This window comes from Aotus nancymaae, unplaced genomic scaffold, assembly GCF_030222135.1.
Source record: "Aotus nancymaae isolate 86718 unplaced genomic scaffold, 86718_ANA_hifiasm-v0.15.2.pri h1tg000059l, whole genome shotgun sequence".
Classification (NCBI taxonomy): Eukaryota; Metazoa; Chordata; class Mammalia; order Primates; family Aotidae; genus Aotus; species Aotus nancymaae.
Window position 1 is genome coordinate 56316076 of NW_026988473.1, and position 22248 is coordinate 56338323.

General features: G+C 48.1%; 1 protein-coding gene across 1 annotated transcript in view; it reads right to left on the minus strand.

Moving 5' to 3' along the window:
- Positions 1–1595: 1595 nt before the first annotated feature.
- Positions 1596–22248, minus strand: part of CLPB (ClpB family mitochondrial disaggregase) — a 146482-nt gene continuing 125829 nt past the window's right edge. Inside the window, exons 8-16 of the mRNA XM_021675089.2 lie at positions 20819–20896; positions 18931–18986; positions 13990–14034; positions 13487–13648; positions 7288–7444; positions 6401–6474; positions 6105–6224; positions 5802–5906; positions 1596–5404 (exon numbers count right to left, since the gene is read on the minus strand). Of these exons, the coding sequence (XP_021530764.2) occupies positions 5156–5404; positions 5802–5906; positions 6105–6224; positions 6401–6474; positions 7288–7444; positions 13487–13648; positions 13990–14034; positions 18931–18986; positions 20819–20896 (1046 nt within the window). The 3' untranslated portion in view covers positions 1596–5155. The remainder of the gene's footprint in view (positions 5405–5801; positions 5907–6104; positions 6225–6400; positions 6475–7287; positions 7445–13486; positions 13649–13989; positions 14035–18930; positions 18987–20818; positions 20897–22248) is intronic.

Here is a 22248-nt window from a genome sequence, read left to right on the forward strand (position 1 = left end):
AAATGTGTTTTTTTCCTATATTTCCTTTTCTTCTTTTACTATACTGAGGAATTTCCCTAAATTTAAAAATCACTACACACCTTTGAGTTTTTCCTTTTGAATAATAAATGTGTTGCACTTTCATTTCCAAGTCTGGTTTCATATATTCTAGGATCCTTAATAAGGAATCTGGGGCTGGGTGCAGTGGTTCATGCCTATAATCTCGGCACTTTAGGAGGCCAAGGCAGGGAGATCACTTAAGACTAGGAATTTGGGACTAGCCTGGCAAACATGGTAAAACCCCGTCTCTACTAAAAGTACAACAACAAAAAAAGTTAGGTGGGAGTGGCATGCCAGTAGTCCCAGCTACTCAGGAGGCCGAGGCATGAGAACCACTTGAACCAGAGGTGGAAGCTGCAGTGAGCTGACATGGCACAGCCACACTCCAGCCTAGGTAACATAGCGAGACTGTTTAAAAAAAAAAAGAAAGAAAAAGAAATCTGGGTCTTACCTTGCTGCATTTTCTCAGAGCTCCAATCCTGATAGGTCCCATTGCCTGGCCACAATGACATGACAAATAAAAACAGGAGCAAACGAACAATACTTTTCTGTTCCAGGGCCAACTGAGATCTGCGCTTGCTGCAGATCCCATCCACACACCCAAATATTCCTGTAGCATTTGTCATGTGCGAGCACTGTGGCAGGTTCTATGAATGGCTGAACAGTTGGCTATCCACCCTCTTTGAGCTTACATCCTAGTGATGAAGACTTAGAACAGGTAGCACAGTGAGCTGAGCATTGCCTAGGATGCCGTGGAGAAGATATGGCCATCACCACCTAGGAGGTCTGGCAGAGAATCTCTGGAAGAAGTGGTTCTTTTTTTTTTTTTTTTTTTTGAGATGGAGTTTCGCTCTCGTTACCCAGGCTGGAGTGCAATGGCGCGATCTCGGCTCACTGCAACCTCCGCCTCCTGGGTTCAGGCAATTCTCCTGCCTCAGCTTCCTGAGTAGCTGGGATTACAGGCACGCGCCACCATGCCCAGCTAATTTTTTTGTATTAGTAGAGACGGGGTTTCACAATGTTGACCAGGATGGTCTCGATCTCTTGACCTCGTGATCCACCCGCCTCGGCCTCCCAAAGTGCTGGGATTACAGGCTTGAGCCACCGCGCCCGGCCAGAAGTGGTTCTTAATTAGGTTCCTTACACTAAGGTTCTACCCTGTCTCCTTATTCTATTCTCAAGAAGGTGCCTATTCAGTTTTCTTGTATAAAAGTGATATGATTAAAGAGAAAAAAAAGAATTAAAAAAAAAAACCAAGATAATAAAAAAAATAAAAAAAGAAAAACAATAAAAAAAAACAAAAGAAAAAAAGTGATCTGATTTTGAGTTATCTGCCTAGTGTTCCTGGCCACAGTTAACTGAACCAACAGACTGAGAGCCGGGCATAAGACATCTATCTAGTAGGAATAATGCACACAAGATGGTCACTGGCTGACTTAACTAGAGCCTCTATGGGAAGTCTAAACATCAAAAAGAAAGAAAGGAGCAGAAACAGAGATAGCAGGAGAAAAAGAAGAATAGTAAGGCTATAAAAATGGCAGTCACAAACCCTAGAGTATTGGATTAAAACCATATCTAAACTCATGATTTTTATTTATTTTTAAAAATATGAGACAGGGTCTTGCTCTGTCACTCAGGCTGCAGTGCAGTGGTACAATCACAGCTCATTACAGCCTTGACATCCTGAACTCAAGCAATCCTTCTGCCTCAGCCTCCTAAGTAGCTAGGACTACAGAAATGTGCCACCATGCCTGGCTAAATTTTTTTTTTTTTTTTTTAATTTTTGGAGGATGAGGTCTTGGAATGATGCCCAGGCTGGTCTTGAACTCCTGGGCCCAAGTGATCCTCTCACCTTGGCCTCCCAAAATGCTGAGATTATAGTCATAAGCCACCATACCTGGCTCATGGTTTTTAATAACATACAGATGGATAGACAGAATAATAAATTCAGGTATGTGTATTTGCATGTTTTAACATACATACATATATGTTTTCCAGCTCTGTGGGTTGAGACGGTCTATAAGCAATGACACTCCAGCAATGAGACTCTAGCCAGGAATATATACTGTGTCCAGATCTTGGTTTCCAGACTTTGTTTCAAGTGGTACCAAAAAACTACTTGGTTTCTAAGTTCCTTTTTTCTCATATAAAAGGAACTGGGAGCTTCTAAGAGAAATGACAGATGTCAGGGCTGAGACAGGGAAAACAGGAGTAAGCCTGAAACATCTTGTGGTGCCAGAAAATGCTTAAAAAGTGACAGGGGCAATGCTGAAACAACACAGGTGCCAATGAGTACTCATTACTGAATGAGTTCTCACTGGCCAAATCTGAGCCGATTTAAGCAACAAAATAAACTATGTTAGCATTAGATTACAACCTGTAGAATAAAACAGATACCATTCATTCATACTGATATAAATTATCAAATAAATAAATGAGAAGGGACAGCTCTTCTTTATAGTTGAATACCAATTAATAAATACAAGTAAAATAAGGAAATAAAGTCACCATTAGGCAAGCGCAACATCAATATCTGTTATAAGCAAGAATCATTGATGACGGAAACGAAAATCAGCAGGCAAAATTTTAAGGATAAATGAGACATTCACACAGCTTCAAAGTATCTCCCCAGAAGATTCTTATTAATTTCAAAGAGAAAATTCCTAATTTTGCAGTGGAGAAACCTGGCACACACCACCTTAGCCATGTGATCAAAATTACCACCACATAGGCTGGGCATGGTGGCTCACGCCTGTAATCCCAGCACTTTGGGAGGCAAAGGTGGGTGGATCACCTGAGGTCAGGAGTTAGAGACCAGCCTGGCCAACATGGCTAAACCCTGTCTCTATTAAAAATACAAAAATTAGCTGGGTGTGGTGGTGGGTGCCTGTAATCCCAGCTACTCAGCAGGCTGAGGCAGGAGAATCACTTGAACCCAGGAGGTGGAGGTTGCAGTGAGCTGAGATTGCACCACTGTACTCCAGCCTGGGCAACAGAGTGGGATTCCGTCTCAAAACCCCAAAACAAAAAGTTACCACCACCCTTCGCTAGGAGGCACTAAGAAGGGCACAATATCACTTCTGCGGTTGTCTTGCCAAAAATGCAGACCCTCAATCACATCATGTAAAAACATTAGACAAACTCAAATTGGGGAATATTCTATGAAATAACTGGCCTGGACTCTTCCCAAATGGCAAGGTCATGAAAGACAAAGAAAAACGGAGAAACTGTCAAAGGCTGACAGATGAAGGAAACACAACAAAATGCAACGTGGGATCCTGGACCAGAAAAAGGACATCAAGGGGAAAACTAGCAAAATTTGAATGTCCATAGATTAGTTAGTAGTAGTTTATCAATGTTAACTTCCTGGTTTTGTTTTTTGAGGAGTCTCACTCTGTCGCCCAGGCTGGAGGGCAGTGGCGTGATCTAGCTCACTGCAATCTCCAATTCCCAGGTTCAAGTGATTCTCCTGCCTCAGCCTCCCAAGTAGCTGATACTACAGGCACCCGCCACCATGCCTGGCTAATTTTTGTATTTTTAGTAGAGACGGGTTTTTACCATGTTGGCCAGGCTGGTCTCGAACTCCTGATATCAGGTGATCCACCGGCCTCGGCCTCCTAAAGTGCTGGGATTACAGGCATAAGCTATCACACACGGCAATTTCCTGGTTTTGATAAACTACAGTATGGCTTTGTAAGAGGTTATCATTGGGAGAAGCTAGATGAAAAGTACATGGGAATTTTCTACTATTTCTGCTACTTTCTGTAAGTCTAAAATTATTTCTAAACAAAAAGTAAAAAACAATGAAAAGAAAAGCAGTCACTGAGGTAGGGAGCAACAGCCCCTGAGGGGTAGACAGTGATCCAAGCACCTTCTGGAGCCCACACCCTGGATACTGACCTGGCTCATATCCATCATAGTATTAGGACATGCTTCCATTACCCATGAGACTTTGATTCCTGGCCCCATTCTCTGCTTCCTAAAAGAGATTAGCTAAGGACACTACCTGAGGGTTCCACAAAGGGCCTGCAGCGGGAAGGTGGATCGAGTGCATATCAGCGGTGGCTACTGCAGATGGTGTCCAAGGATGCACCAAGTTTTACCGTGCCTGGCTAAGGTGGGCTTGAAACATTGGCTGGTCTGTGAAATGCCCTTGGGGGATGGTGTCCAGACCCTCTGCTTAGTGACTAACATGCAGACTGAATAAACTGCATGTTTATTCCAGGCTCATTTAGAAAAGCAGTAGAGACAGGGCTGAGGCCAGCTCCATGGCCACATGGGCAGAGGTCAAACCTATGATCTCTCTCCCTGCAGCTTCCTAATGTCTGTGATGTTAGACTTTTGAAGGAGGGCCCGCAGAGCTGAGCTTGCTTGGTTATCTGGGACTACTGCTCAGTTTGAGTAGGGGAGGGTAATGAATCAGTCAGGCCTCCTCCTAGAGGTGTCCAACACTGGTCTAGTCCCCAAGGCTGAAGAAACATGGTCTGGCCTGACCCCAGGACATGGGGTGGGGAGGAACAGTAGGCATAATACAGTAGTGGAAACAGGCAAGGTTCTATGGGTCCCTTCCCTTAGAATTTTAGGGTATGGAATGAGGAGGCTACAGACTAAATTGCAGACCCATCTGCACCTGGGCCTCCGAACTCTTCCTCCACTACCAGTGAAGCCATTCTGGGGACTGAGTTGCATGAGGGCTGGCAGAGGGTGGCAGTTCACAGTCTGGTCCCTGTCTTCTTCCAGCCAGCTGTGTTCTTAGCTGCCATACTTCTGAGCTTCCTGGGAACATGAGAAAGTCCAGCAACTATGGGGGATAGGGAGCATTCTGAAGGAAATAAGGGACCTCCCTCCCCCTTGCCTTGAAGGGGTGGAAAGGCAGCTCCTCTCCTGAAGGCTTGTTAGCAGGTTATGGGCCCACAACAAAGAGGCCAGAGTAGGGCAAAATTCCTCCTTCAGGTTTTGGGGCTGAGGAGGGGTCTTTAGGGGCTGTTAGGAGGTAAGCAGGCCTTAGGCTGGGTAGAGACGGGAAAGGCATGAGGGGAAGATAGGTGAGTCACCATGCCACAGCCGAGGGGCTTTTATTGGATGGTGAGGGTGCATATAGGCAGGCAGGTGGCTGCTAGATGATGTTGCACACCTTTTCAGGGTGCAGTGGTGCCCGGATGTCCAGTTTGCGAGTCTTGCTGTCCTTGTCGATGAGCTCCAGCCGCAGCTTGGGGAGGCGCTTCTCAGCCTGGGGTGAGGGCAGTTCTGGGCTCTTGAGTAGCTGCTTGTCTGAGTCCTCCACTGTGATGCGCAGAGTGCAGCCCCCTGGTAGCAGGTCCTGCTCATAGGCTGCTGCCAGCTGGTTCACCACACGGCGCTCTACCTACGGGTGGGGAGGTGAAGTGGTGGTCACCGCTGCAGCCTGGACCCAGCCTGAAGGCTGGCCTCCATCACTTACTGCTAGGGCAACTCAGAGACCTCCTTTGAGCCTGAGACTCAGTTTTCTCATTTGCCAACCGGTGCTAACTAATAACAGCTAGCTTGCAGGACTGCGCTCAGTTTCTGAGGCTCCCAGCCCAATCCCACAGTCCTAGAGGGGTTCATATTTGGTTACCCTCCAGCAGGGGTTTTACTTGGTGATCATGTGTTTATGGTTACGAATGGGCACCACTCTGGGTGTGAATAATTCCAACAACCAAACTGAGGGAGGCAGACTGGGTCTGGGGGGCCCAGGGAAGGAGGGTGTGGAGGTGCCTCATTTCTCAGGCTCCTGTGCTCACCTCATGTTTGATGGAGCGGGCGCCATAGTGCACATTGTAGCCGTCGACCAGCACGTCTGCTACCTCGCGGTCCCAGAGCAGCGTGATGTTGTGTCTTTGCTTGGCCTGAGACAGGTCAGATAAAAGCGTGCCTGCATGTGGCCCACTGCTTTCCATCTCTTGCCACTCTGACCTGAAGCCAGGGCCACTGGCCCCACGTCACTGTGCTCTACCCTCTCTGTGTATGTGGGTGCCCCCAGTCCAGTGTTGCAGATTTCCAGTGGCTGGCTATCCTGCCCCCACCCATGGGTAGTCCCCTCTTACTCTCTTGGCCCAGAAGTTTAGTTCCTTGTTGACGAGTTGAATGAGCTCTGAGTGGCAGAAGGGGAGGAAGTAGACGATCTCATTGATCCGTCCCAGAAACTCATCCCTCCGGAAGTGAGCCTGCATGACCAGGTTAGGGGTGGGATGAGCTCAGTGACCCAGAGGGGTTAGGAAAATTATCAGACACCAGGGGGTAGACTGGGGAAATTACAGGAATTCCAGATCTTTAGGATGGCTAAGATCACCCTCCCCCAACCTTAGGCTCCAGCAGGGAAGTGCCAAGAAAGACCTCTTACTTTCAGGATAGGGCGAATCACATTCTCTTTGAAGTTCTTTGAGATGGTGATCTTGTCACTTATCTGGACATCTCCTGTGGAGATGGAATCATAAACTGCTTACTCCCCACACTCAGGGACCTGTGGGGCTGTGCCTGCCCGTTGGCCTGCCCATGGAAAGCACCCTGGTCCTGCCTGCCTGTGTGGTCATGGCCAGGGTCTCAGGCTCTCTGGGATTCAGCCTGGTCTTCTCTGACCAGGCACTTTCTGAGGCCCTTGCAGCTCTCCTATGTACAAAGCCTATGGTTCCTTAGGGTGAGAGTTGACTGAGGGAGGAAGAGGAGAGGAGAGGAAGCGTTAGGATTAAGACTTGAGTCCTGACTTGGAGAAAGGGGACTGCAGGGCTCCTTCTTGAATGGAAAAGGTGACAGAAACAGCTTCCTGCTGGATGTGCTCATTTTTTTCAGCACTCTCCAGGGCCCACCTACGCAGGAAGCTGCCCTGGGTGAACAAGGCTGTGTCCACTGCCATAGAGTTTTTGATCTGGTGTCCCCTCCTTGCACCAAAGCATCTCTATATATTGCATGTGTGTCTCCTCAGTCCCCTAAGACCCTGGGCAGCTTCTGGCCTCCCACCCTGGTGTAGCTCTGTCCATTCATGCCTGGATCCCTCTTATCACCCAACAGACTTGGGGCTTTCTTAAAGAAGTAGGGGCACTGTCTCTTTTGTCTGTTTCTCCCTCAACTCCCACTACTTGGTGTCTTGCCTGGTGTCTGCTCAGTGTCAGCTAGGGACAGAGCTGCCCACTAGCACCTGCACCTGGGCCCATGGCCCTAATCCCATCCTTCCCTAGGAGATAGGCTGGTGGCCTGGCCACTAGCCCAGACTGCTCAGGTCAGCCACCATACCCAGGTTTTCGGCAATACGGTTACGGCTCATCTCCAAAGCTTCCTGCCTCAGCTGCAGTGCGTGCTGTGCGATCTCATCGCTGGCCACATTGGAGGTCATGATGAAGATGGCGTCCTTGCAATCAATGGTCTTCCCTTTTCCATCTGTCAGTCGGCCCTGGGAAGGGAAGGGAAGGATACAGTCAGGAAGCTGTGAGCCTTGGCAGGCCTCAGCACTCTCAGTTCTCACCTCCTTCAGGAGGCCTCCACAGAGCCCTGTTTCCCTCCAGCCCCGGTGGTCAGCTGCCCCCTCCTCTGGGTTCTCTAAGCACTGGACTAGCACCTTGGCTGCTGTGCTTGCTGCCCTGGGCTGCAACTACTCTAACTACTGAGTGCCTCCAGGTAGGGCTGCACTTACTCTCTGGCATCTCTTGGGGCACCCCACTATCCCTGGCATCCAGAAGTCAGAGTTAAACATCCATCTGTGCAACCAACACATTTTTCGGAGGCCCACTCTGGCCAGACTCTGTGATGGGGGTACTGGGGTCTCAATGAGCCTTCAACTTATGCTCTATTTGCCCAGTATAGAGAAGCAGTGAGATACAGGAAACAAGCAATAACCATCCAATATGTTAAGCATGATGATAAAGGGAAGCACAGGATGCTGTAGGAATTCAGAGGAGGGTACTTTACAGGGCTACTGTGAGGAACAGATGTGGTTATCTGCAAAATTCTTAGTAAACCATGCTGTAAGAATGTTCAGAGCTATTATTACTGTAGTAGATGATATATAATGAATTGAAACAGGACAATCTCTTATCTTTGGAGCTGCCATCTGGCCTAACAGAGAAGGATAAAAAATGAGGTTGCTTCTTTAACCACTTTGGGGAGTTTCCTTGGAATCCTCAGCTCTTTCTAGAAGGGATACAGGGGGTATCTATACTGGAGAAAGACGCATCAAAGAGAGAAAAGGAGCAAACAGCAGAGGTCAGAGACAGAAGAACAATAAAAGTACAGCATTCTGGGGCAATCAGTTGAAGGGTACAGAGCCCTGCTCACTCAGTGAACCTCAAGGGCATGACCGTACAATAGCACTTTATATCATTGATAACAAAAGCAATGATCAGGAACTCCTTGAGAGCAAGTGACAGAGTGACAATGCTGAACACAGACAGGGACTTCTCCTTTCATCACAGATGCTCTGCTTAGTGCTTTCTGTGTACAATTCCACTACTTTCTATGTGAGTGGCTCCCTGACAGCAGAGGCTGGGTCTTGTTCATCACTGTGTCCCAGAACAGCATCTGATATAGAGAGGTGTTTGACACCTGCTTGCTGGAGGCCGGAATCTTCACATCCACCCTTGGAGGTAGGTGCAGTTAGGACCCCTTCAAAGAAACTGAGGCTCAGACAGGTTCAGTACTTGTTTGAGGTTTCACAGCTAGGATATAGTAGAGGTGAGACTTGAATTGTCTGACCTCTGAGCCCATGCCCTTCCCTCTGCACCAGGCTACAGAGGTCATACTAATGGTAGGTGAATGAGGCCTCATGCTATTTTCTTTCCTTTAACAGAAATTTCTCAGAATTTTGCCCAATTCAGTTTGTATCCTTTGATCTTCACTGGAGAGATGCAATTGGGACAGATGCTAGGGAGGAGATCTGCCTGAGATTTCTTCTGGGGAGCAGAGAAAGCACAGCTCCCACCAAGCCAGAAACCATGGCTCTGGGGATACATCACTGACCTCAGCCTGTTGGCTCCTGCCTGAGCAAGGGATGCTGGGCCCTGCCTGAGCTTCAGGGTCAGCCCTTGCTTCTAAAGTCAGTGTAATGGTAAACCCAGTCCTGCCCTTTAGGAACAAAGGAGAAAGGACTGTGCATCAGCTGAGCACTTACTGCATGCTGGGTGTGCTTTCCAGCCTTGCTTTCCACTGACAGGCCTCTGAGAAACTGTTAATTCCCAAGGGGTCTGGTGATCCGTGTCCTGGAGCTGGTGACTCTGTTGTCCCTGCCTTGAGGCAGGAAAAGGGGAAACAAGGGTGCAAGTGGATGTCCTCGAGCTTTTACCAGCAGCTTTTCACTCTCACCCTCTGCTTATGGGTTCTAATCCAACAGAATCCACTGAAGGCAGTTCTAGTTTTAGGCACCAGGGGTGTGTGTGTGAGAGACATGTCCAACATGTATGACACTGTAATGCATATGACACTGTATGTGTTCCATACTCACTTTGCAGAGCTTATCCCCAAGGACTGAGTTCACACATTGCTATACTGGCCAGAGCAATAACCCAGCAGCAATTTCATTCTAAGAGATCAAAGCTCTGCTCATAACTGGGCCTGAGGATGGGTCCCAGGTGGGTGAGGGGAGCAGGTGCATTGCACAACTGACCCAAAGGGTGATTTTCAGTGCTCATGTCTCCTTCCCCTCAGTTTCCTTGGCAATAAAGATGTATCCCAAACAGGGAGCTGTTCGTGTCTTACCTCCCTCTAACAACTAAAGCATGCACATCCTGGGTGGGGTTTGAATGCTCACCCCAGGGTTACAGGACTGCTCTCCCACTATCTCATATATGAATCCTTGATGGTAGGAGTGGGGGCCGGGCTCTCTGGGGACTAGTCTTTTCCTGGGATTTCTGTCCTGGGGTCACCTGTAAGTGGCCAGCACTAGTCCTGCTTTGATGAGAGCAATAGGATTCCTGCTTTTCTGGGCCCAGGCTTGGGAAAACTAGACTGGGTGGGGATGGGGGTGCTTCCCTCACAGCTCCAGCCTAGATTAGGTGCCCCTACAAGTGCTGCTCGTCCCTAGTGCAGCACCGACCACAGTGGACTGAACTGCTTTTTAGAGGCCCGTCTCCCACTCATTGGTCACACTGAGGCCAGGGCTGAGTCTGTTTTGTCAGTGTCCCCCTGCCCCACACAGTGCCTTATGAATAAACAAATGAGCTACATTCTTTCGGTTTGCTCCTTTTTGTTTCTGAGATAGGGTCTGGCTCTGTTGCCCAGGCTAGAGCACAGTGGTGCAATCTCTGCTCACTGCAACCTCTGCCGCTGAGGCTCCAGCCATCCTTCCACCTCAGCCTCCTGAGTAGTGAGGACTACAGGCACACGCCACTATGCCCAGCTGGTTTTTGTATTTTTTGTAGAGACAAGGTTTCACCATGTTGCCCAAGCTGGTCTCGAGCCCCTGAGCTCAAGTGATCTGCCTGCTTCGGCCTTCTAGAGTGCTGGGACTATAGGTGTGACCCACCATGCCTGCCTTGGTTTGCCTCCTACCTCTCTAGTGAGTCTGTTTTGACTCTTCCCTGATACGTCCCAAGGCTCTGTGTGTAGTCTTCTCTTCTCTGCACATTATACACTCCCTGGGTTGGACACTCCAACTATTCCTGTGGCTTCTGTTAACCTCTCTGGGCTGAAGGATTCCTGGACTACTATTTTCAGTCAGACCTTTCCCAAACTCCAGACCCATGAAACTGATGAACGGCCTCTTGGCCATCTCCGCGTGGATGTCCCTCAGGCATCTCACCTTCAGCATTTCCACACCCCAGTGCCTCACCTTCCTCGCCAATCTGCTGCTTCCCACTGTGTTCCCCACCTCAGCTCATGGCCACAGCAGCCAACTGGCCACCCTTGGCTCCTCCATCTCTCCTCAGCCAACCTTCTAGTAAGTTTCTCCAGCCCATGGCCTTCCCAGCTCTAGCTTAGGCTCCCCAGTAGTCTCCTTATTGGTGACTCTCTCCCTTCTCATCCTTTCTCTACACAGCTGCCCATAGCATCTCTGTAAAGTGAAAGTCTGACTGTTTCTTTCTTGCTTAAAGTCTTTCAAACATTCCTTACTCTGTAATAGAGAAATTCACACTTCTGTGCCTGGCATTTTATCTGGGCCCAGTCTACCTTACCTACCTCCTCTCTACTACTCTGTCCTTGCTTTCCCTCTGCAATCGAGTAGTACTGACCAGCTGCAGTTCCCTGAGCATGCCAGGCTGCTTCACGCCCTGTGCTTCTGCATATTAGGTTCCTACTGCCAGCCCCTCCACTCTCCTCACCTAGTACTTACTAGCCCTTTGAAGGTTTGCTAAATTACTGTTGGATTAAATTAGTCAATACATTTCCCCTGACTTTGTGGGCTCTGGGAATGGTTCAAGTGAACATGAAAAGCACCTGTTCTCAAAGAGCATAAATCTAAGTGAACCTGGATGGCAGCTTTGGTCAATGGAACCAAGAGCATTGGAAACTATAGTAGGCTGGGGCTGGAAAGGGGTGACAACAGCTGCAGGGAGGAATTCCTATCAACCCCTAAAAGGCAGGCAGTAGAGTGAAGTGGCAGAGTAGGGGGGACAGGGCTTACATGTAGGGCTGCTTCTACTTCAGTCAGCAGTTGCCTTCCGTCTTTCTGGGCCAAGAATGCCATCAGAGGTACCTCTCCAGGGATGCCAGAGATCAAACAGGCTGCGATGCTCACCCTCCCTGAGCTATCCTGTCCTGTCCCTTGAGTGCTTCGCTGAGACTAACCAGGCTCTTTTGGCCCTAGCTGCATGGCAGTCATTCAAGCTGCAGGATCTAGAACTGGGCTGCCTGGGTTCGAATCCTTGATTCTCTCTTCCCAGCTGCATGATTACAGGTGAATTACTTAATCTTACTTTGCTTCAGTTTTCACCTCTGTTCAATGGAGGCTGTAATAATAACTATCTTTGGAGGGTTGTTTAAAGGGTTAAACTGATACACTTAAACCTCTTAAAACAGTGAATGGCACATAAAATGCAAAATGCCAGCTACTACCATGTCTCCTTTCCACCTGTCTACCAGGCAGAGAGCTCCCAGAGGACATGTCTGGGTCTGGCCATAGCTGTGCACTTGAATCCCATCAAGAGGCTGGAATGGAGGCCTCAGTGTACACAGTACACATGTGAGTAACTGAGTCTGTGACCTCTGAAGGACTGGCCTCTTCTTCATCAGCAGGAGGTTTGTGGGCAGGGAGCAGCTGAAGAGCTAGGAAGATACCAACAAAATGGGCAGGGGCAAGGAGGCTAGGTCAGGTGGGGAAGGCAGTGAGCAGCTGATAGGAGATCTGGATCTAGGTCTTCCTGGCTTGGTACCTGATGTGCTTTTCAGTCTGGAGGAGTCCCCTTCCTGTGCTCCTGTGACATGGGAAGCAAACCACCTTCCCATTTTCCCAGGGCTGCAGGAGGCTAGGTAGAAAGGTGAGCTGGACTCATGGCCCGGTGCTGGCTAACATAGTCCCTGCACGGAAGAACAGAGGCCTCAGCCCCGGTTCAGTCCTTGGCTCCTCATGCTCTTTTGACAGAGCAGGGCCCTGGAAAGGTGGAAGTCATCTTTTCCATGATCATAAGCAATCCCTTGCCTGGCTGGAGGTAAACAGTGGTAAGGGGTGAGAATTGTGGCTCTGGAATCAGACATATCTGCAGCCCAATCTTGGCTCTTTACACAGCAGCTCTGGCCTCAAGCACATCTTTTATAACCTTTCTAAACCTCGGTTTCTTCATCTGTAAAAAAATAAGACAATTTCTACCTTGCCTTGTAGGAATTTTTCTACCTACCTGTAAGGATTAGTGATAATATCTATAAAGTCTTTAGTACAGGTCTAGTACATAGAAGGTACTGGATAGAAGTGAGTTCTTCTCTCCATTCAGAACTACCCTTACCAGCAGGGGAACTGGACTGTCTGTGAGAACTCTCAGATTCTCAGAAGAGAAAGGCCTAGGAACCAGAGTATCAGCGTCTCACCATTAACAGCAACAATGTTAGCATTTTAAAGAACTACAGGAGACAGCGTTTGGCACACAGGGAGGAACACAAGCTGTTTGCGACAGAAGGATTCTTGGGGCTTCTCTGATTCAGCCTCCTTGTTTGTCACATGAGGTCTCTGATGCCTAGAGATGGGCAGTGACTTGCCAAGGCCACAAAGCCAGTCAGGAGCAGAGCTGGAACTAAAAATTCATGTCTCTCTCTCATGGCACCTCTGCCATACCATGTCTCTCTAGAAGGTGGCCCTAGCCACACAATTTCAACTCTTAGGCAGGGCTGGTCTTCCCTCGAGTGCCCTGGTGCAGAGGGGCTAAGCTGCATCTGCTGGATGAATGAACGTACGCATGTGGGAGCAGGAAGCCAAGGAAAGACCAGCTAGCCTCTGGGCCCTTGCTTTCTGCTGTTCAGCCCCCCATATCTCCAGGTATCCCCCTGCTCCATCCTGGCCCAAGGTGACTCTCACCTCATCAAACAGCTGCAGCATGATGGTGAGCACATCTGGATGGGCCTTGTCTACTTCATCAAAGAGCACCACGGCATTGGGGCACTGCCTCAACTTCTTGGTCAGCTGGCCACCCTCCTCATGGCCGACGTAGCCTGGTGGGGACCCGATAAACTTGGCCACCTGGTGGAAGGAAGGAAACATGCTAGGAAGGCCTTTCGGTGCAAGTTTCCAACATGGGGCATACATGGGAAGACGACTTTATACACTGTTAAGATTGCCTGTCTCAACAAAGACAACTGGCTGTCCCTCTCCTGGTGTGGCAGACAGATCTTCTCAATGTTTATTCTTCAGAGCAAATCCTATGTGAAACAGATCAGTGACCCTGCTGCACACCTGTGCTCCCAATGACAAATCCCAAGGCTGCTGGAATGATCTGAGGCCCAAAGGCCCAAATGACAAGTCATGAAATACCCAGGCAGTCATGCTGACAAACCATGCTTCAACCAAGGACTGTCACTCACCTCGTGTCGCTCCTGGAACTCGGACATGTCCAGCCTGATGAAGCCCTGTGTGGAAACAAGCAAACACCAAGTCCGTTTGGAGGCAGGAAAGTGAAGAGAAGGGTTAGGGAGGAGAGCACCTCAACTATCCCCAAGGCTTTCAGACCACACCAACACAAGATCTTCTATCTCACGCTCAAGAGATTTTTTTTTTTTCTGGCTTCCTGTCTCCTTTTCTGTGCAGTCACTTCCCACGAGTCCCTCATTCTCTTCCCTAAAACATCCAAATCATGTGCCTGACCTTCTAAATCTGACTTGGGGTGTCTCGTTTCAGCTAGGTCTCTCCTGGTCTGATTACCACATCATCCACCCACCCATCCTTCCATTCCACATTTCCTGAGGGCACCCTGTGTGTGCTGGACACCAGAGTTACAACAGGGAACAAGTCTTGGTATCTGTCCTTAAGGAGCACCCCATGGAGTGGTGCAGACATGGACAAAGTTAGTCATGATTGGTGTGGATTGTGATGCGAGGGAGACAGAAACACTCAGATGGCTCCAGAATGCCCCTCAACTCTGCAAGTCTGTGTGATGCCCTGTCTCTTTGATTTACTTTTCTTCAAAATGAATATATTTTAAAATTTATTTACATTTCTTCATTTCATTCAAAAAATATCCATAACATAGCTTTACAGCCCTTCTCTCTTCACCACTGGGTGTAGGGGTGATTTCTGAGGAAGTGGCCCCATGGGTGAAGACCATGGTTAGCCCCTGGGGAAGAGAACAGCTTGCAGTGTGTGACCTAAAGAGTTAACACAGGCAGAGTGCCCGCTGGTTTTCAAGAAGCATTACCTGATTAGGGAGCTATAAAGGCATCCACAGGTGCCCTGTGTAGCCATAGCCAGACCAGAATTCCTCACAGTCCCCCGGGCTCCTCTCCTACTGGCACATGCTTCCATCTAAGAGACAGCATTCACTGAATCCTTCTTCTTCTTAAAGCTGGCAATGATGGGGTGCCAAGACCCTCAGCGGGAGGTAGCTATTCTGAAATCCAGGGCCATATTCTAGCTTGGCCACTGGTCAGAAATTCACACCGTGATGCATTTTTAATTTTTTCTCTCTCCTGTCACTCTATAGCTGAGACACAGGATAGCAATAAGAACCCTGGGCTGGCTTCCAGTCTTAGTTGTGTCTGCCTGTGTAACCTTGGACATGCTGCCTCCCCTTTTTGAGCTGTGGTTTTGTTCTGCATTACACAGGCTCTTGGCTCCTCTCCCTGCCTCATCAGGGGTCTGAGGACCTAATCCAAGAGGTGGGACAGGGCTTAGAGAAGTTATTAAGGCCACATGGGGGAAAGCACTGCTATTAGCACATGGGGCATGAGTCAGCAAGCATTTCCAGAGGATCCCTAGGCCACTCAGCCAAGAGATCTGCAGGTTTCAGGAAGGGTGGGAGGATGGCCATGGGGAAGCTGGGAGACAGCAATGGCCTGAAAGCCACAAGATGGGTCTCTGATTAATAACAGCTGATATTTACTGGGTATTTACTATGTGCCTAGCAATGTTAAGCAAGCTTATATAAAGGGCTTAGAACATGTACAAGTCTCTAAGGTAAGCACTACAATCACCCCCACTTTACAGATGAGAAAACTAAGTCAGAGATTAAAGTAACTTGCTCAAGGTCACCCGCGCTTGGCAATCCGGCTTCAAGTCTGTGCTCTTTGCCATCATGCTATCCTGCCTCATGGTTTCCTTTCTGCCAATCAGCTGGGTTCTTGACAGTCTTTGCCTAAAGGGTTCTGAGCTTTGTGTCCAGATGCCAGTGAATGTCTGAGGACACAGGGAGCACAGACTCTCAAGCTTACTTATGTCAAGTGACCTGGATTCTCACCCTAGTTCTTCTAATGATTTGCTATGTAATTTCGAACAAGTCCGTAGCTTGATTTTCTGAGCCACAATCATCATTTTGATTTCACATGATCTTACCTTGGGGTTATCAACAAAGTGAGGCAAGAACAACAAGAGTAACATCCAACATGTACTGATTGCTTACCACGTGCCAAGAATGGCGTTTATCATTTTACATCACTATCTCATTTAACCTTCCTAACAGTCCAGTGAGACAGGCACCATTATGGAACCCAGAAAGCTGACGTAAACAGAGGTCCTGGCCAACTCCACATAGCAGGGTACAGTTGGGATCTTAACCCAGGTAGCTGAACTCAGATACTTGCTCTTTGTCCTTCATCATATTGCCACTATAACTAAGTCTTCTGGGCTCCATCACCCTACCTGATGATGGTATCACAGAACACCATTAAGGTTCCTTCTCAAGGCTTACTAGCGCTAGTAATGAAAGTTAACAGGGCCACTCAATTTGGGAGAAATAGTATACAGGCTAATGAGGGAAAAAAGTAAGTTCACAGATCTGATAAAGAAATCATATAAATGTACAAAGAATGCCTTGTGAAGCAGCAAGATCTGGAGTTGTCAGTGTCTCTTTACAAATGAAGAAACTAGGGATCAGAGAGCCAGAAGTATTATTCACGTCACCAGACTCCAGGTCAATGCTCATTTCATTTCGTCAGCCATCTTGGGAGGCAAATTAAAGGGAGCTTCTGTTTGATAAAAGTCTATTTTACAGTGGGCTCTGTGAATGACACTTTCCACATATCACTCTTTGGGTCCCGGGTACACAGGTTACAGAGCTTAAAGTCCAGGGCTCTCTTGGATTTTGAAGGCAGGTCTCAAACATGCCTCTTACCTGTCATGTGGCTATAAAGTGTCTATGCTAAACACAGATTCTGTAATGAGCTGACCCACAGGGCTAGTACAGGTAGGAGTTTTATAGAAGCACCACCTATGATTTAAAACTAGAATATATGGCTGTGTTTATAGGGCTTCTCATGCCTCTCATCTCCCAATGTGTAATGGGGACACATTGGGACATTTCCAATCTAGCTTCCTAGAGCCCTGAGAACAACGGTATCACAGTGAGGAGTTGAGAGACTAGATTCTGGTTTTATTTCTTCCCCTAAAAGGTGACCTTGCTGTAGGGCCTCAGTTTTCTCATCTGAAAAGTGGGTCTAATTTAGCATCCATGCTATCTTCCTCACAGGATCAAACAGGAGAGTAGATGGGGTGCTGCTGTGGTAAGTAGGAAATGATGAATAAATTCAAGTCAAGGATTAGGCATTTGCTGTCTGCTAGATCCTGAGCTAGATGCGATTCCAATTATCTCACTTGATGTTCACCATAACCTAAGATACAGGACTAGAGGGCTTTCACCTTGAGGCAAGAGAGCTGAAACTTCACGGGGTAAAGTTTACCTGCCTAGGGCCAGTAGAAAGTAGAAGAACTAGAACCTGAGGCAAAGAATGGTTGCTCCAGAGCTCTGTCTACCACAGTGCGCTGCCTCCAAGGGATGATGGTGTTACTTCCTTCTGAGTGAGGCATGCGCTGAAGGATGCCAACCTCATCCTGCACTGGGGTCAATCTGTCTCCCATTTAGATGTGCCAACTAAAAAATTACTTGCATTATTAGTCTTTTAACAAGCCCCTTCTCCTTTCTACACCAGCAAGTCAGTAGATACTTTCCTTTTACTTCCACTGTGTATGAAGACATATGAAGACAGCTTGGATAAGGAGATTATAATTTGTAATTAAATATTAACCTTTCTGACAGTATTAAAATTAAACCACTCAGAATTCTTCATCCCTAATCAGGTGGTTCCTGCCCGTAAACTGCATCTTCCCTAATAGTCCTGCTAGTTTATGGCCCTTTCCAGAGTGCTAATTGTTTCAATCACTGCCAACCTGATGAATTGACTTAAAAATGCTATTTCGGTTGGAGCACATTAGCATGCTCTGCGCTGCTTCTTGCTTGCCTGCTTGTCAAGTGGGTCTGCTCCAGGTTTGATGGAGGCAGAGCATAGCTACTGGCAGAGTCGGTGGGGGTTAAGAGCCTTTAGCCATTTATTAAGCAGAAGGGGGCTCAGGAGAAGCCAATCTGAGCTACCTTGTTTCTGTGGCTGCCAGTGGGGCAGGCAGCCTAGAAAGAGAACAGGAGTCCAAGACTCTGTGCTGCTGGGGCCACTTGGCTGGCAGAGGCCTAAGCAACTCCTCATTGCCTTGGCCGGGGAGGCTTTCCTTAGAAAGGCAAGAGTATCCAGGGTCTCGGGCGGCCTTCTGCCCTGGATACTGGGAAGGCTGGTAGAAGAATGTCTGGCTTTCAGTGAAATGTTTCTGCACTCTCTGAGAGTGCCAATCAAAGGTACTTTCTCTCTGCATGAAAGCATTTCCTGTCTGCCTAGAAAGTTAAACTGAGCAGGCCTTGGAAAGCCTGAGTGTGAACAAACGGGATGGGGATGGCCCTCTCCTGTGGAGAATCCAGGGCTCCGAGCCATGGAGGAAGGCGGACTATATGCACCCCAGGCTCAAGACACAGGAAACCATGTCTAAAAGCTCATGCAGGATAGTGAGAAGCCAACAAGGCATCCTCTTATTCCTACTTGTTTTCTCCTACAGCCCCCAAGACTCGCATTAGCACAGCCCTGACTGCACTGAACAGTAACGGTGTCTTTCTAAGTCTGTTTCCCTCTCCAACCTGAGCTCCTTGGAGCAGGCAGAGTGTCTTAATAAATGCTGTATTAGCATCCAGTACACCTGGCACAGCACAGATGCTTGAAAATGTTGTATGCTGGATCTCACTTTGTTCCCTCAAGAGTCAGGCAGGGGAAAGATTATTATTCCTATTTTACACATGAAGAGACTGAGGCACAAAAGTGCCCAAATCTCTGGAGCAATTGGTGGCCAAGTTGGGGCCAGAGCTGAAATCTGCTTCCTGGGTCAGGGACCATCTTTTTGACTGCCTACTGCTGAATTCAGAGAGTCAGATATTTTGGGATAGCAGGAGAGATGAGGTCTCTACGATCTGCAGATCAGATCTAGGTCCCAGTCCTTACCTTTTTAGCATCTTTGTGCATATATTTGGCTGTCTGCTTGGCCAGTTCTGTTTTTCCTAGTAAGAAAGAAGGGAGAGGTGTTGGGTTAGAACCAGGTGACTATCCGCTGGAATGAAAGAATACTAGAAATGCATGGACACTAGAAAAAATATATTCTATGGATGAGAATGTTAAGGCGCAGAAAGTATCAGTGACTCTCCCACGGTCACTTAGGGAGTTAATGGTGAAGCTGGGACCAGAATCAAAGTCTGTACTGCATCTTAATTTTTCTGGGATGGGGATTGAGGACTTTTCTCTGTAGCACCATCCTAAGAGTGAGAGGCTGACTTTATAATCCAGAACCAACTTGCCTTTTAAAGCCCAATTTAAACCTCACCTCTCCTAGGCGTACCCGGACCGCCTGGCTCACTGCCGTGTATCCCTCTCACTATCCAGTCTTGCTATTTAGCCAGGTCGTGGAACCACATGCCAGAGAGAGGCTGGGAGGGACTGATGAGTACCTTTCACTGTGGCTTCACAGTCCTTTGTAACATACAGAAGGAATGACAATGCTGAAGTGGGGGCTCTGAAGGGCCATTTGGTGTGATGGTAACCTTTGGAAGTCCCTGACTAGTATAAAAGTCAAGTTCTGTAGCATCATGGTCAGGTGGTGGTAGCCTTTTGGGAGCCTACATCTGAGGGAGAGGCCTGTGAAGATGTTGAGAGGGGAAGAAGAGGCAACTAAACCATGAAATTTCCCATCAAGACCATGGTGGGAGGTGGTAGTGAAGGTTGTAAGGTTTGTTCTTGCCAAGTTTAAAAGTGAATTAACTGAGGCCAGCACAAGAAGATCCAATGTGAAGGAATTTATTTAGGCTCCCAGACAAGGTTCTCCGTTCCGACAGGAAGGGCCAGAGAAGTCACACGGACTCCTCTTAGACGTGGGGTTTTATAGGGAGTGAAACAGCTCGATTGGTTGTGGGAGAGCAGGACTGCTATTGGGTAAGTTACAAGCCTTGACTTAGGACTTGGCTTGTTGTTGGTTGGAATTACTCGGCTGCTATTGGTTGCTAAGACTTAGCTGCTATTGGTTGTTAAGACTCGGCTGCTATTGGTTGTTAAGACTCGGCTGCTATTGGTCAATAGGGCTTGACCACTATTGGTTAACAAGAGGCTATGATTACAGCACCTTGTTTGCATACTGGGCTCTTTAAGGGAAGGTCAGGCTGTGCAAGCATGGGAGAAGGGAACATGCCTGAGCATGTCTGAGCTTGCCTGAGCTTGTCTGGGCTCGTCCGGGCTTGTCCAAGCTTTTGAAAAAGAAGGGAGGGGGGTGCATCCGAGCTCCCGGCAAGGCAACTGGCCTTACAAAGTTATGTGGGGGGTCTGTCAGGGCAGAGAATGAGGATTTAAGAATGCCTCAGATAATCCAGCCCAACTGGCTAGAAAAATACTCAACCCATCTTACTGCAACCAAGTTTGCTATGCACCTGGCATTGTGCTGGTCATCAGGGGTCTTCTTTAGCTTTTACAGCTAGGCTGTACTTAACATGGTTGGTGTGTTGGGCAGAGGAGGTGGTTCAACTGTTCCCAAAGGGGAGGCTCTGGGGATTTAGAGTGACTGGATCAGGGTTAACGGGCCCGGAAGGGCCTGGTCCTCCAAGTGAATCAGTCTTAGCACCACAGCTTCCAGAGGGAGGGACGTAATTCCAGCTCTTCATAACCTGACAGATGGTAACAGAGTCCTCTTTCTTGGTGGCTCTGTAATTTGGAGGCTGTTGTTTTTAGAGCTGGAAGTGGACCTAGAGGTAGACCTGCTGACCCTGGCCCACAGCAACTGGGGCTGTCAGGCTTGGACTGGGCACTACCCTACCTCTCCATCCCCACTGGCTGATCTGCTCCCAATTACCTATTCCAGATGATCCCAAGAAGAGGAAGACCAGCGGGTGTTCTTCATCGTACCAGCCATTCTCCTTCCTCCGGATCGCTACAGCCAAACACACAAGATTCGGGGACAGGGAGGGAGGCAGATAAATCAATGACACAAAAGGCAGGATAATTATCACTAAGTATACAATATGTTTTACTGCTCTGCGCCCACTCAAAGTCCTCACTACCATTAGTGCTGCCTAATCTGATTAGCTGGCAAGGCCCCTAGAGACACCTAATCAGGTTAGAATGGATTTGGAAAGCTGCCCAGAGCAGATTTCGGATAAAGTTTTCCAGGATGAGCACTCAGCGTTGCCAGGGAAACTGAAAGGCGGGTGGATGGTGAATGGAGGTGAAGGGGGTGGGGGACTGGTGAAGGAGAATTCGAGAGGAACTTCAGCTTTCACTGGTTACTCATCTACTCATCACTAGTGAGACTACAGGCCGCCTTCTATGCAAATGGAAGAGGCAGAAGCCCATGGCAGGCCCTTGGGGATGTGGGGTGTGAGCCCTGGACTCTCCTATCTGGGGAAACTAAGGTCTGGTCCACTGTCTGGGTCAGGAAGTGGAAACACAGCCAAATGCATTTTCTGGAAGCCATTCAAAGGCAATGTGGAGCTTGGGGCATGGAAGGGGTAAGCCACATGGTTACCAGAGATGCTAACCATAGCCTCCAGTGGCAGAGGGAGTGGGGAGTAGGACAGATCTGTACCAGTTTCCTTGGAGGCTCAACTCTGCTAGAGCAAGATGACTTCCTCTGCAAGAGGAAGTATGTAATCAAGGGCTACGCATTCAAGCTGAGGAAACTAAGTGCTTAACTATGGAGTAGGAGAATCAGGCTCAGAAGCATTGCTCAAGTATAAGAGTGGAGGTGGAGTGAGGCAGAACTGCAAGAAGAATCATGTACTGAACATGCTGTATGCTAGGCACAATGGGAAAATTCACCAACAATGTATCTATTCAAGACCCACACAAATACCCTGAGAGGAAAGTATTATTTCCAACCCATTATACTGAACACAAAACTGAGGCAACAGATAGAGACTTGCCCAAGTCATACAACTAGTAGGTGGCAGAGTTGCTTCTCTCTCTAAACCTGTTCTTCTTTTTTTAAAAGAAGTAACATAAGGCTGCTCAAAAAAGTATCAATTTGGGTTGCACTAATGGAAACATGGCAGTCAGGAGCAGGAAAGAGACAAGAGCACTATGTAATGTCAAGGTCATTCTGCAGATGGAACAGCATGTCTGATCTGGTTTGCAGAATGTCAGGGGGTAGATTAGCCAAGGGATAGCTGTCAGAGAACAAGGCCTGAAACAGTAGTCAATCGAGAAAGATCTGACAGTGCTTGGGATGTGTCTGCCAGTCTTGAGTTTCCAAGATCCAAACTACTGTCCTGTGTGGTTGGATTG